The 13,558-nt window shown below is 42.4% G+C and overlaps 1 protein-coding gene across 6 annotated transcripts in view; it reads right to left on the bottom strand.

The window, feature by feature from the left end:
* Positions 1 to 13,558, bottom strand: part of LOC141051266 (solute carrier family 22 member 15-like) — a 353,709-nt gene that overhangs the window by 106,743 nt on the left and 233,408 nt on the right. For all 6 annotated transcript variants that reach the window (XR_012220613.1, XM_073548125.1, XM_073548124.1 and 3 more), the window contains one exon: positions 3,452 to 3,560. Coding sequence is in view for 5 of the 6 variants with exons in the window: in XM_073548125.1 (XP_073404226.1) it covers positions 3,452 to 3,560 (109 nt within the window). In the remaining variant the exon portion in view is untranslated. The remainder of the gene's footprint in view (positions 1 to 3,451; positions 3,561 to 13,558) is intronic.

The following is a 13,558-nucleotide window of genomic DNA, read 5'->3' as shown; positions in this document are numbered from 1 at the left end:
AAGTATTCACGTATCTTGTACCAACAAAGCCAACCTGTCCTTTCACTCTGAACTTCCGGAGAAGTATGGCGTTACTACCCTCATCCCCCACAAGATAAATCTGCTTTAGGTGCACATACAGGTCTAATATGTCCAGTTTCATTTCTCATGCTCTGTAACTTAACATTCACTTGTTTTTAAAGGGGTTTTCCAGGATCATTTTGGGTTTTTTACTGACCACTCCTGCCGGCGATTCTGCTGCTTCACGTCAACAGAGCAGCACTTCCTCTTCCAGGCTGTTCTGTCGACAAGGCGTGACTGCTGGCATCACGCTGATTGATAGCTGGCTTCCAACAGTTAGGCAGGGGGCATCCAGCTGTCAATCAGCATGCTCTTGGCAGTCTCACCCTGTTAAACAGAGCAGAATGGAAGAGAAGCTCCTATTCTGACGATGTGACAACTCTGAGCCAGTAGAGATTAGCGGCAAGCAGAAACTTCAGGTAGTTATCAACTTCCTGCTTGTTAGTTCTTAGGCCCATAGTGAAAAAATTAAGTTATTCCCAGATAACCCCCTTAATGTATGAGGTGGGGGCACCGTTTGCACTGGGGCCTACAAGCTTCAAGTTGCGCCACCATTCCCAATTATAAAGTAATGACATATTCCTAGGACGATAAGTTTATTGCCAGAAGGGATTTGAACTATTTTTTTTTCATTTTATAAATGTTTGAAGAAAGCGCAATAGTGGATTTAATGCCTATAATAGAAAATTATGCTAAAGATCCCAACGCGTTTCTGAGAAAAGATTCAGTATATTGCACCCAAAACCTATTCACTTTAATACTGTATGATAAAGTTCAGAAGTATCATTTTGTGAAGGATGGGTGGATTTAATGGCAGCTTACAATACTTTTGAAAGCATGTGTAGCTGTAACAGGTGGTCCAGCCACACCAGCTAGTATCCAAGTTCCTACAGGAACACCTCCTGTGGAGCCCATGTGGTGTAACTGCTTTGTTCAGACAGCTAGGATTTCATAAGGAGAATATAGAATTATCATACGTCCTAGCCACATACCAGTTACATTTTCGAGATCTCTGGAATAGGCTAAACGTCTTTCAGGGTTTCGTTCTGTTCTAGCAACCCAGGGTGGGGAGTTATGTAGAATGGTTAGTAGGAGCCCGGTAGAAAAGCAGTGCTGGGCCTCAATGCATAGCAGGAGTCCAGCTTGCTCTGAAGGCGCTAAAAACACCTCCCTAGGACCGTCCATTAAGGAGTAATGACCCATCTTAGGTTTGGGAGTTTTTAGCTGCCCTAGTGGCAGGAGGGAAGTGACCACAAGGTATTAAATGCTTGTGTAAAGAATGGCCTACTTGTTTTTTCCTGGGAGGTCATGATGACATATCGTGTGGGGAGATATTTTATCTCGATCCACGAATCCACATGTCCATGTACTCACATTAAATTTCCATGCTACCGGGGGTGGTTTCTGGCTCAATATAATCCCATTAATGGACCGGGCTTATACCTAACAAGGAACGGGTGGCAGTCCTACTGGGATGGCAGTGCTCTGTTTCACTGGTGCTAGTGAAAGGGGCCTCTCAGCCTGTCAGGGTTGTGAGCGAGTGAGGTTCCACATCAGCGACTGGCACCATCCTCTCACTCCCTGTGCCTCTCTGGGTCTGTGTGGACATGGGGTGTCTTGGTAAAACTGTGCCAAGCTGACCTTACGTGTCCCCAGGGGGTGCGGAACGTCATGCTGGCGCAAGTGCGAAGACTGTACCACGTGATCCCTCCGACATAATAGTGAAGTAAGGCGGGGTGGTGAGGTGAGGGTTCGTCACACATTTCATCTGCATTCTGCCAGCACTATTGGAGCTGGAACTTCCTGTCCATCTCCAAGCATCCAATGCTTCAACTACTGTCTAATGGCTTGCCTGTTCTGATCTGCTACTGCTCTCATGTGTTAAAGACCCTCTGCAACTTTCTATAATCTGTCTTGGAAACTCTGATGCTAGAGACTAATTATATTAACAGTCAGTGAACAGACAGTTAGGGTCCCGTTTCACATAGCGACACACCAGCGATCCCAACAATGATGCGACCTGGTAGAGATCGCTGGTGCATCACTAAATGGCCGTTAGTAAGATGTCAAACAGGCAGATCTCTTCAACGACGCCCCAGCGATCCTGACAACGATAAGACCTGGGAAGGATCGCTGGTGCGTTGTCACACAGCAGCTATTCTGAACGATTCCAGCCTGCGTCCCTGAGTTCTGCGTCGCCAACGAGGTCGCTCGTCGGGTCAAACACAGCGATGCGCACTGGTCAGCGGGACGCCAACGATGAAAAAATGGCCCAGGACATTCGAACACGATCAGCGATATCCAGCAGGGGGGGGGTTAGGGGGGCTGGGGTCGCCGTTACGTGTCACATGTAGCGAGATCGCTGTTGCGTCACAAAATCGGTGACACATTAGCGATCTCGCTATGTGAAACGGGGCCTTTAGAAGAGAGACACCAAGTGACAGGCACATTACAGTGATTCTGCAGAGTAAAGCAATGAATGAAGTGATTTGCAGATTCTTTATTTAACACTATCTATCAAGTGAGATGAAGTTGCCTGAAAGTATGTGACCAGTTCATATTATAAGACTGTTCAGACTGCACAATTCTCTAGAAATGAGGGTTCCTAGGAATGATTGCTCCTGATAATCTTGCAGTCAAAATGGATAATTAAAATCCTCGATATTCATGATCAGACCTAGGACCCCCCCTCCCACCACTAATAGACAGCTTTCTTTCTATTCCTGTGCATAGGAATGGGGAGTGGCAGTTCATGTATACAAGGGACTCATGAGCTTATCATTAAAGGAAACCTATCAAGTCCCAAACTGCTATTAACCTGCATATATAGGTTAAATGTGCAGGTCAATGGCGTTCTAAAGCTGCCTTGCGCCCACATTGAAAGTCCAGCTACCGGGAGGAAATCATTTCTATTCCCTCCAGTTTTCAGTCTGAGGTGTGACCGGAGCTGCTTCAATCACTGCCCTGACTGACAGCCAGCCTCTGCACTGATAAACTGCAAATGTTCTGGGGAGTGCTGAGGGTGCGATTGGACTAGAAAGCATGAGTCAGCATGTCTTCTAGTGATATAGCCTAGTAAGTGACACATGACTGGAATCAGGCGCTCTGCTCCTACATTATGGTGCTCTCCGATTACATAGAGGAAAACCTGTTAACAAATTCCCTCTAATGCTACACACCACTAACCATGTCAAACAACAATCACAAAATATCCAGCAAGCCTAAATACAAACAATTCTATAGAAATAAATTCTATTGGTAAAATGCTTTTTCCCTTTTATAAAACTTTGAAGAATCATTAATGGTCAATAGTGCGCCTGTAAACGAAAATTGTGCTAAACATGCATTACTAAGAAAAGGTTCAATATATTGCGCCACAAACCCAATTTACCTTATTACTGTGGGATACAGTTCAGACGTATAAATGTAAACCACATTGAATGCTGCGCTGACCGACAGCTTCCCAAGTAAGGCAAGGGTTGTTGGACTCAAGTAGCAACCTATGGGTTAAAGAAAGGAAAAAAGTGTTACTGTCATAACTCTTTACATAAAACCATTCAATGCATTGCTACATATAAAATGTATCAAATGAAATATAAAAACTGACCAATCACACTATGTTGTTTGTGCTACATGCAATCAAATTATGGCTTATCAATGGTCAATAAGGTTTCTAGAGCATACCTGTTAGCAGCTTTTTAGCACTATGACATATAATTGGTGGCATGGGAAAAAGTAAGTCAAATTATACATCAAGACATTAAGCTCTCCCTAAACAGGAGTTAGACGGCACAGTGACATTTAACCCCTTCATCTTCATGCCCAGGCCAAATTTTACAATTCTGGTCACTGTCTCTTTACGTGGCAATAACTCTGGAACGCTTCAACGGATCCCGCTGATCCTAAGATTGTTTTTCATGATAGCAGTAAAATTTCTTCAATATTACTTGCATTTATTTTTTGAAAAAAATTTGGCGAAAATTTTGCAACTTTCAAACTTTTAATTTTTATGCCCCTAAATCAGAAAGCTGGGTCAAGCAAAATAATTAATAAATAAGGCTAGTTTTATACTAGCGTTCTCGGACGCAGCACAGGGCCGCCGCTTAGCTCCGCCCCCTGCCCTGTGATCCTGGGAGGAGCTGACTGGACGGGGCATGGCCAGGGGCGGAGCTAAGCGGCGGCCCTGCGTTGCGCCTGAGAACGCTAGTGTGAAACTAGCCTTACATTTCCCACGTGTCTACTTTACATCAGCACAATTTTTGAAAAACAATTTTCTATTATTCTGCTCAGCTCCTGCCTTCATATTATATTGGATGTTATCCCATTTTGTTGGTCGTTGCTGCTTTTTTTTTTTTTTTTTTTTTTTAGAAGTCTCAATTTTACAGTCAAAGTCTATAGACATTGGTATCTTAATATTAGAAAATAAACTGAAAAATTAAATTGTAAAAAAATATAACAAGTTGTACTCTAAACTTTTCCAGGATTAGTCAAGTACACATCCCAAGTAAGAACGCTAAATTAAATCAATATTTTTTTTTTTTTTACTTATTATGACGACTATTTGTAAATGTCAAAAATATCAATACTACTTAAAGATTAAAACATTCCACCTGTGCCTGGTCTATTTTCATGAATTTTCTTCCTTACAGAAAAGCTGAGCGCAGTAGGAAGCAATCATGAAGATTCATGTCATACATTAATTTTAGAAGTTAGGGATATTTGGAAGCTTGTAGTGAGATGAGTGAGCGGCTCGAGAAAGTTCTAACTAGGTGCTACACAAATTCAATAGATAAAGGAATATAAAAGAATAGATTCAGTGTAAATTCAATGGGAACGGATATACTGCAGATATTCCCAGTGGCAAAAAAATGTAACACGAAATGAAGGGTCAAATCTGCAGCATAAATTGTCGTGCTGTGGATTGAAAATCTGTACCGTAGGTCAATCTACACTGCAGATTTTTTCTGTAGCATCTGCAGGAGATTTAATAAAATCTTATCTCCTTTGCAGTTACTGTAAAAAGCGGCAGAATTTCCACCAGGAAATCAGTGTCGGATCACATTGTAAATTTAGACTAGACAGTCACATAATGCGGCAAATTTTTTACAATAGCGGGTGATAAAATTACTGCATCTTTAGACATATGCAATACTGTTGCACACGTGGTTGTGGAACCACTGTGCCGTGGTCGGGGGAGAGCCTGGAGGGGCGCAATCAAGCAACTACCTGGTTCTTCACTAGAGCCCCTGATGGTGTGCTTAGACTTGGACCAAGGTGGATGTCAGGCACCACTCCAGGACAAGCCCAGGAGCCGCAGGAGCTGACCTCTAAGGGGTATAGGGAAGCAGAGATGGACTCAAGAGTCAGGACGGCCAGAATTGTATAGCAAGAGAATGGATTCTGCACCGCGGGTAGACAGGACGGGAACTGAAACACAAAGAAACGGTACGAGTTACAGGAACACAATATGGATAGGTGCAGGCTCACAGGAGCTGGTTCAGACTGGATGGATGAGGGAGAAGGTAACAGGTACAAACCAGGTGGGTCAAGATTGGGACTTGGTATAGGCAGGACAGCAGCAGGAGCAGGTTTGGACAGGATCACGAACAGGGAGCATGGGTACAGGGACCTTATAACTTAGACATACGTGTAGGAAACTAAAGGACTAGAGTTGCTAATGCACCTCCCTATAGGGAAGGGTGTCTTAAATATCTGATGTCTCACTGACATTGGCTGGGGACATTATCAGAGGCGCACACGGTCCCCCTTTAAGAAGCAGGGAGCGCGCGCCCTAAGCACACTCCCAGGAGACCTGCATGCTGTGCGCAGGTCCTTGGAGGAAGCAGATGCAGCGGAAACTGGAGCAGCGAGAGAAGGTAAGTGATCATGTCGGAAGGGGACTTGTGCAGGGGTGCCGGAGCTGTCCTAACATACATCTTCAATGGCTTACATTTAGACCAATTTTTCAAGCACATTAGTGCATCTTCAGCCAAACTCCTTTCCTGCTGCCTCTCAGGTAAGCCACATATTCTTGTCAAGTGAGGTGCAAAGAGTTTTTAAGACATAGGCAAACTAATTGTCTCAAAATTCTGCAAAATTCATGGAAAAGGATCAGTGATGGATCCTGTAAAACGGCAGTGTGAACAGAAAATTGATGCAAAAACTAGGATAAAGCACAGTGTGGATTTATGGATTTGGTAGTTGTATGGCCTTCTGCTGCTTCATTTCAAGCTATTGTAAAAGCACAAACTCAGCGCTTACCAGGACCCCTGTGGAGAAGTAAAAATAAGAGGATGTACTGAATACCTGTAAGGTACCCTTTTCTAATGTGTTTCTCCCAATGCACCAGTAGTTAGATATTGGATGTTCAAAATTGTATTCATTTTTTTTGCATATTTGTTGCATAGAATAGTTTCTAGAATTCCAACTAACAAGCTAGCTTAGGATGAGCTAAGACACTGAGCGATAAAAAAAAACAGAGATATTGCGGAAAAGGGGGCCTTTGTATTTCTACGCAATTTTCTATAAGGGTGGGAGGGTTGACAACTGTTGGGAAAAAAAGTAATGTGTTTAACTAACCACACGGGGAAAAACTACATTATGAACTGGTAGAAATTCTTGGTAATATGTCCAACACCATAGTAATGCTTGCACCATGCTTCACTGTCTTCAGAGGGCACTGTGGCTTGAATGCAGAGTTTGGAGGTCATCTGACGAACTGTCTGCGACCATGGATCCAAAAAGAACAATTTTACTTTCAGTAGTCCACAAAATGTTTCTCCATTTCTCTTTAGGCCAGTTGACGTGTTCTTTGGTTAATTGTATCCGCTTCAGTAGATCTTTTTTTTTTTTTTTTTTTTTTATTTTTATAACTGTGGGACTTTGTGGGGACTTCCAGCTAACAGATTAGCGTCACACAGGGGTCTTCTAAATGTCACAGTTCTCACAGGTAGACTGTCTTTGATCATCCTGGAGCTGATCGTTGGCTGAGCCTTTGCCATTCTGGCTATTCTTCCATCCATTCGAATGGTAGTCTTCCATTTTCTTCCACGTCTCTCTGGTTTGGCCAATCAACTTTTTAATCAAATTACGCTGTTCTTCTGAACAATGTCTCCAACCACCCATATTTCTCAGGCTTTCAAGGAGAAATGCATGTACAACCTGTCATGACTTCACCTTTAAATAAGGGCCACCGGATTCACACGTTGCAAATTTTTCTCCACACTGCTAATATTTCCTTCCAATATATTATTCTCATACACAGACTCAAAAACATGCAGATCCTGAATGCAGAGTCTGATGGTTTTCTTAGAATCTACTGCACCAATTGGTAAATTGTTTGACATGGGACAATTCAATTTATACCAAAAACAGTGATTAATCTGGTCATATTGGACTGCTATTATTTTGAACACTACTGCATACACCCAAAGAAAACTCCATTATGGGTCACAATTTAGATAAGCCTCATTCAACATATCTTGAGTATTCCTAACCATGCTTGAACCCCTATCTCCTTCATAATTTTCGCCACTCTACACACTTTAATTTATGCTTTGAAAATCCAGGGGCACGTAATAAGACCAATATCAAGATACTTGGCTAATGACCAGATTACTGCCCTGTTGAATGACAAGGTGGACAAGTTTGAGCAGATCCAGACTTTTTGGGCAGAATAGAATAGTTTCATTCCCTTTGCTGCTCCTCCCATCTGTTATTCAGACAGCAGTCCGACCGACTAGCTGCCTCCTCAATCTATTTCAGCAGCTTTTTATGGGCCCCATAGACAATAGATAGTAATCATCTGAGCAATGGTTCAGAAAGAAACAGCAGTGCTTGCTCTGTTAAGCATCTGTGTTGTATACAAGGAAGCCACCACCAAAACTGCTTTGGCGGTGGCATTTCCAGCCAAGAACAAGAGGATCGTTTGTCCAAAATCAGACATGCAGGATCCTTAACTAACCTGATATCATCCATTAACCCAAAAGAAAGCCTAGTGTATTTTTTACACATAAAATTAAAATCAAAGAAGTAATGACAATTAAGTAAAGACAATAAAATGCAATACAAAAGGCGACACCTAGGTACCACCAAGAGATACACGGGTAACGGCTCTATGTGTATGTAATCTGATGGTAGAGCAGCTATTATAACTAGTGTATCTGTCTTATATAGTGTACTATCTTATATTCATACATGTGTCTCGACTTTGCAGGTGGTCTCCCAACTAAGAACATTTCATTACCAAGACGAGCGACTACTGCATAATGTATTAAATTGTTGCTTGCTTCCTTACCTTCAACATAAGAAAAGTTGATCATTGCATTGAAATGGGCCATTGTGTTCCCAGTTATCCCGCACTTTAGTCCTCAGAATGCACATTAACCATGTTAGCATGAAAAGGTCAAGATATGGACACTGCCACAAAAAGCAATTCATTAAGGGAGCCAAATGAATGTTAAAATGTTATCTTGTGTCCTCGTCCTCTCTATAGCAACAGTAACTCCTAGAAACTAACTAGCCAACACTGGCCAAGAATAGTGTGCACGTAATTGTATAACAGCTTGCAGCAATTTTTAACTGAACCTTGAATGTGAAAAATCATAAATATCAAGTTAGACATTCAAGAGAGAGAGAAAATGAGATTAACACAAGATGGAAGAAACGAGTCTTCAGAATGTGTCAACTTTCTATATCCAGGATGATCGCCACAGCTCAGGTTCAATGATCTTTAATAAGTGAAAAAGTTCCTATTTCTCTCAACTCTGCAGTATTGAATAATGCATCGCCTTTGATACAGCTTTCATTACCCTTGTGGGAGTACAAGACTCCTGTCTGACTTAATGATTTCTCCAACTCTTATCAGGTAAACCTTAAGGGGTCGTATTTGATCCGATATGTTCAACTCCTGATGTTCCAAAACATCACAATAATAACATCAAACTACTTCAAAAGTTCTCCACAGTTAATCATTAAAAAGACCTTGCATAGAAACAGCCACAATACATATCTTTCTGCACATCGCCCATGTCAAGATAGCTAGAATTATAAATGAATGATCAAGATTTAGCATTGGGTTCAAAGAACCAAAACGAAAAAAGATCTATCAAGCTGGTGCACACAGGATTGCATAGGTGCATCACCTCCATAATGTTCTATTACTTACATGGTGTACAGTACAAAAGTTCAGTATGCTGGGTATACAAGAAAACACATTAAGAAGGAAAGGACTGAGAAGTTTCTATACATCAGTGTACACTGCACTGGAGTCTAAGTCTATATTGACAAGAGGGAACCCCTCTATTCTTGATAACCAGCCTTGCTGAAGCTGACAGCTGAGAGTTGTTGTCCGAAGCTGTCAGATTTGCCTGGCTGGTTATCAAAAATACAGGGCAACCCAAAGTCAATTTTCATTTAAATTTACAGCTCTGGCAAAAATTAAGAGACCACCACTTCAAAACCCTGTAATGTGCTACCCATTCTTCAGACCTGAACCCCACTGAAAACCTCTGGAATGTAATCAAGAGGATGAAGGATAGTCACAAGCCATCAAACAAAGAAGACATGCTTAATTTTTTTAGCCAGAAGCAGTGTGAAAGACTGGTGGCAAGCATGCCAAGACACATGAAAGCTGTTTTGAAAAATCAAGGTTATTCCACAAAATATTGATTTCAGAACTCTTCCCGAGTTAAACCATTAGTATTGTTGTTTCTAAATGATTATGAACTTGTTTTCTTTGCATTATTTGAGGTCTGTACGCACTGGGTGGTTTTTTTTTAATTTTGACCATTTTTCTTTGTCAGAAAAAAAATACAAAATTTATTGCTTGGAAATTCGGAAAAATGTTGTCAGAAGTTTATAGACTAAAAGAACAATTTACATCTTAATAAAAATATACCTATGAAAAGAAACAGACAGACTGAACATTTGAAAGCGGACGCTTAATTTTTGCCAGAACTGTATTTATAATGCAGGCGGCGGCTGATGAATACTCCCATCAGCCGCCACCTGCTCTCGCTGCTTACAGTTGAATACAGCTCTCAACATTGTCCCCTACTAGCGCTGATCACAGCGCAAGCAGGGGACTGTGATGTGAGCGGTATTCACTTCAGCACCCAGCGCCAGGGAACAAAGAGAACAGTACTGCTGATTCCCAGGCACCGTTGCGTGTCACACTGATCACCAGTAACAGTGGCCATCCTTTTTGCCATCCAGAAGCCGCACAGTCTGTACTAGTACCTGTTGCCATCCTGTTTGCAATCCAAAATCCGCACAGTCTGCTATCCAGAAGCCACACAGTATGCCCCAGAAACTATGGCCATCCTGTCTGCTATTCAGAAGCTGCACAGTCTGCACCAGTACCTGTGGACATCCTGTTTGCAATCCAGAAGCGGCACAGTCTGCGCCAATACCTGTGGCCATCCTGTTTGCTGTCTGCTATTCAGAAGCCACACGATCTGTACCAGTACAAGTGGCCTTCCTCTGTGCTATACAAAAGCCGCAGTCTGTACCAGTAACAGTGGCCTTCTTCTCTGCTATCCGGAAGCCGCAGTCTGTACCAGTACCTGTGGTCGTCCTGTCTGCTAACCAGAAGCCACACAGTCTAACTGTGGCCATCCTGTCTGCAATACAGAAGCCACATAATCTGTACCAGTTCCTGTGGCCATCATATCTGCGGTCTGCTATCTAGAAGCCACACAATCTGTACCAGTTACCAGTGGCCATCCTGTCTGCGGTCTGCTATCCAGAAGCCACACAATCTGTACCAGTAGCCTTCCTTTCCGCTATCCACAAGCCGCAGTCTGTACCAGTGGCCTTCCTTTCTGCTATCTAGAAGCCGTAAAGTCTGTACTAGTACCAGTGGCTGTCCTGTCTGCTATTCTGAAACCGCACAGTCTGAACCCATACCAGTGGCCGTTCTATCCTGTCTGTGGCACGCTATCCAAACCAGCATCTCTGACCTTTGGGGTCAGCTGCTACTGTTCCAGATGCCGTCCTGGAGTAGTACCTGGCAGCTACCGGCCGCTCAAGCCTGACCACACCATCAGACGCCCCAGTGAAAATCAGGTAGCTGCTTAGTTACGCCCCACCAGGTTAAGTCCGGCCAGTAGCGCAGTGGGACCGCGATCCACAGGCGTAACAGCCTATAAAACAAAGAGGCCAAAACCATTAGAATGACCCTACAATTTCGATATCAGTCCCATCTGATCTTCAGGCATAATCAAGCACTTCTGGATGAGGGACTGTACAACTTACATGGCCAACTATGGTGTCCATGAACCACAGCTTGAAAGTCTCAGGTAGGTTAGGTCCCAAATGATAAATGGTACACATGCTACCCAGGCCCCTTTTCCTCACAAGAGGAGTGGGCAACACTCCACATCATAGAGAACCATATTGATCATGTGGCAATTATGCAGCATCAAGATCAAGAAGTGTTAATGATAAAGTAAATTTAAAACACTATTTAAAAAAATATTAAAAATTCATGGAAGACAAACAGTAATACTAAAAGGGTACCTCAAACCATAGAAGACAAAGGAGAGAACAGCTACGACAGTATACACATATGTATTAATAGGTATGTGTCTTATCTACAGTTGTGGCCAAAAGTATTGACACCCCTGCAATTCTGTCAGATAATACTCAGTTTCTTCCTGAAAATGATTGCAAACACAAATTCTTTGGTATTATTATCTTCATTTAATTTGTCTTAAATGTAAAAAAACAAAAAGAATTGTCCTAAAGCCAAATTGGATATAATTCCACACCAAACATAAAAAAGAGGGTGGACAAAAGTATTGGCACTGTTCGAAAAATCATGTGGTGCTTCTCTAATTTGTGTAATTAACAACACCTGTAACTTACCTGTGGCACCTAACAACAGGTGTTGGCAATAACTAAATCACACTTGCAGCCAGTTGACCTGGATTAAAGTTGACTCAACCTCTGTCCTTGTGTGTACCACATTGAGCATGGAGAAAAGAAAGAAGACCAAAGAACTGTCTGAGGACTTGAGAAACCAAATTGTGAGGAAGCATGAGCAATCTCAAGGTTACAAGTCCATCTCCAAAGACCTGAATGTTCCTGTGTCTACCGTGCGCAGTGTCATCAAGAAGTTTAAAGCCCATGGCACTGTGGCTAACCTCCCTAGATGTGGACAGAAAAGAAAAATTGACAAGAGATTTCAACGCAAGATTGTGTGGACGTTGGATAAAGAACCTCGACTATCATCCAAACAAGTTCAAGCTGCCCTGCAGTCCGAGGGTACAACAGTGTCAACCCGTACTATCCGTTGGCGTCTGAATGAAAAGGGACTGTATGGTAGGAGACCCAGGAAGACCCCACTTCTTACCCCGAGACATAAAAAAGCCAGGCTGGAGTTTGCCAAAACTTACCTGAAAAAGCCTAAAACGTTTTGGAAGAATGTTCTCTGGTCAGATGAGACAAAAGTAGAGCTTTTTGGGCAAAGGCATCAACAGAGTTTACAGGAGAAAAAAAGAGGCAAAGAAAAAAAAACACGGTCCCTACAGTCAAACATGGCGGAGGTTCCCTGATGTTTTGGGGTTGCTTTGCTGCCTCTGGACTGCTTGACCGTGTGCATGGCATTATGAAGTCTGAAGACTACCAACAAATTTTGCAGCATAATGTAAGGCCCAGTGTGAGAAAGCTGGGTCTCCCTCAGAGGTCATGGGTCTTCCAGCAGGACAATGACCCAAAACACACTTCAAAAAGCACTAGAAAATGGTTTGAGAGAAAGCACTGGAGACTTCTAAGGTGGCCAGCAATGAGTCCAGACCTGAATCCCATAGAACACCTGTGGAGAGATCTAAAAATGGCAGTTTGGAGAAGGCACCCTTCAAATATCAGGGACCTGGAGCAGTTTGCCAAAGAAGAATGGTCTAAAATTCCAACAGAGCATTCTAAGAAACTCATCGATGGTTACCGGAAGCGTTTGGTCGCAGTTATTTTGGCTAAAGGTTGTGCAACCAAGTATTAGGCTGAGGGTGCCAATACTTTTGTCTGGCCCATTTTGGAGGTTTGTGTGAAATGATCAATGTTTTGCTTTTTGCTTCATTGTCTTTTGTGTTTTTTCATTTAAGACAAATTAAATGAAGATAATAATACCAAAGAATTTGTGTTTGCAATCATTTTCAGGAAGAAACTGAGTATTATCTGACAGAATTGCAGGGGTGTCAATACTTTTGGCCACAACTGTATAGTTTAGACAGGTCTCCTAATTGAGTCAATATTCAGCCATAATGCACAAAGGTGGTAGGGCTATGCACATAATTGATTGACTATATTGCACAGAAAAATCCCAGGTTTCAATGTAGACATGTGGGGATACACATTTGTAATCCCCACAAAGGGAAGTAAACTCTTTAAAATAATTTGGACACAGAGGTAAAAGAAATGACCGGGAAATACCTGGTGTCTGGGAATGTTGGGTACAGCAGATCAGATGATTACTGGAGTAACACAGATAAAATGCATT

Source organism: Dendrobates tinctorius, unplaced genomic scaffold (assembly GCF_039654945.1).
Source record: "Dendrobates tinctorius isolate UK_male_01 unplaced genomic scaffold, ASM3965494v1 ptg000156l, whole genome shotgun sequence".
Taxonomy (NCBI): domain Eukaryota; kingdom Metazoa; phylum Chordata; class Amphibia; order Anura; family Dendrobatidae; genus Dendrobates; species Dendrobates tinctorius.
Note: the sequence above shows the minus strand (reverse complement) of the source record. Positions and strands in the feature narration are given on the sequence as shown.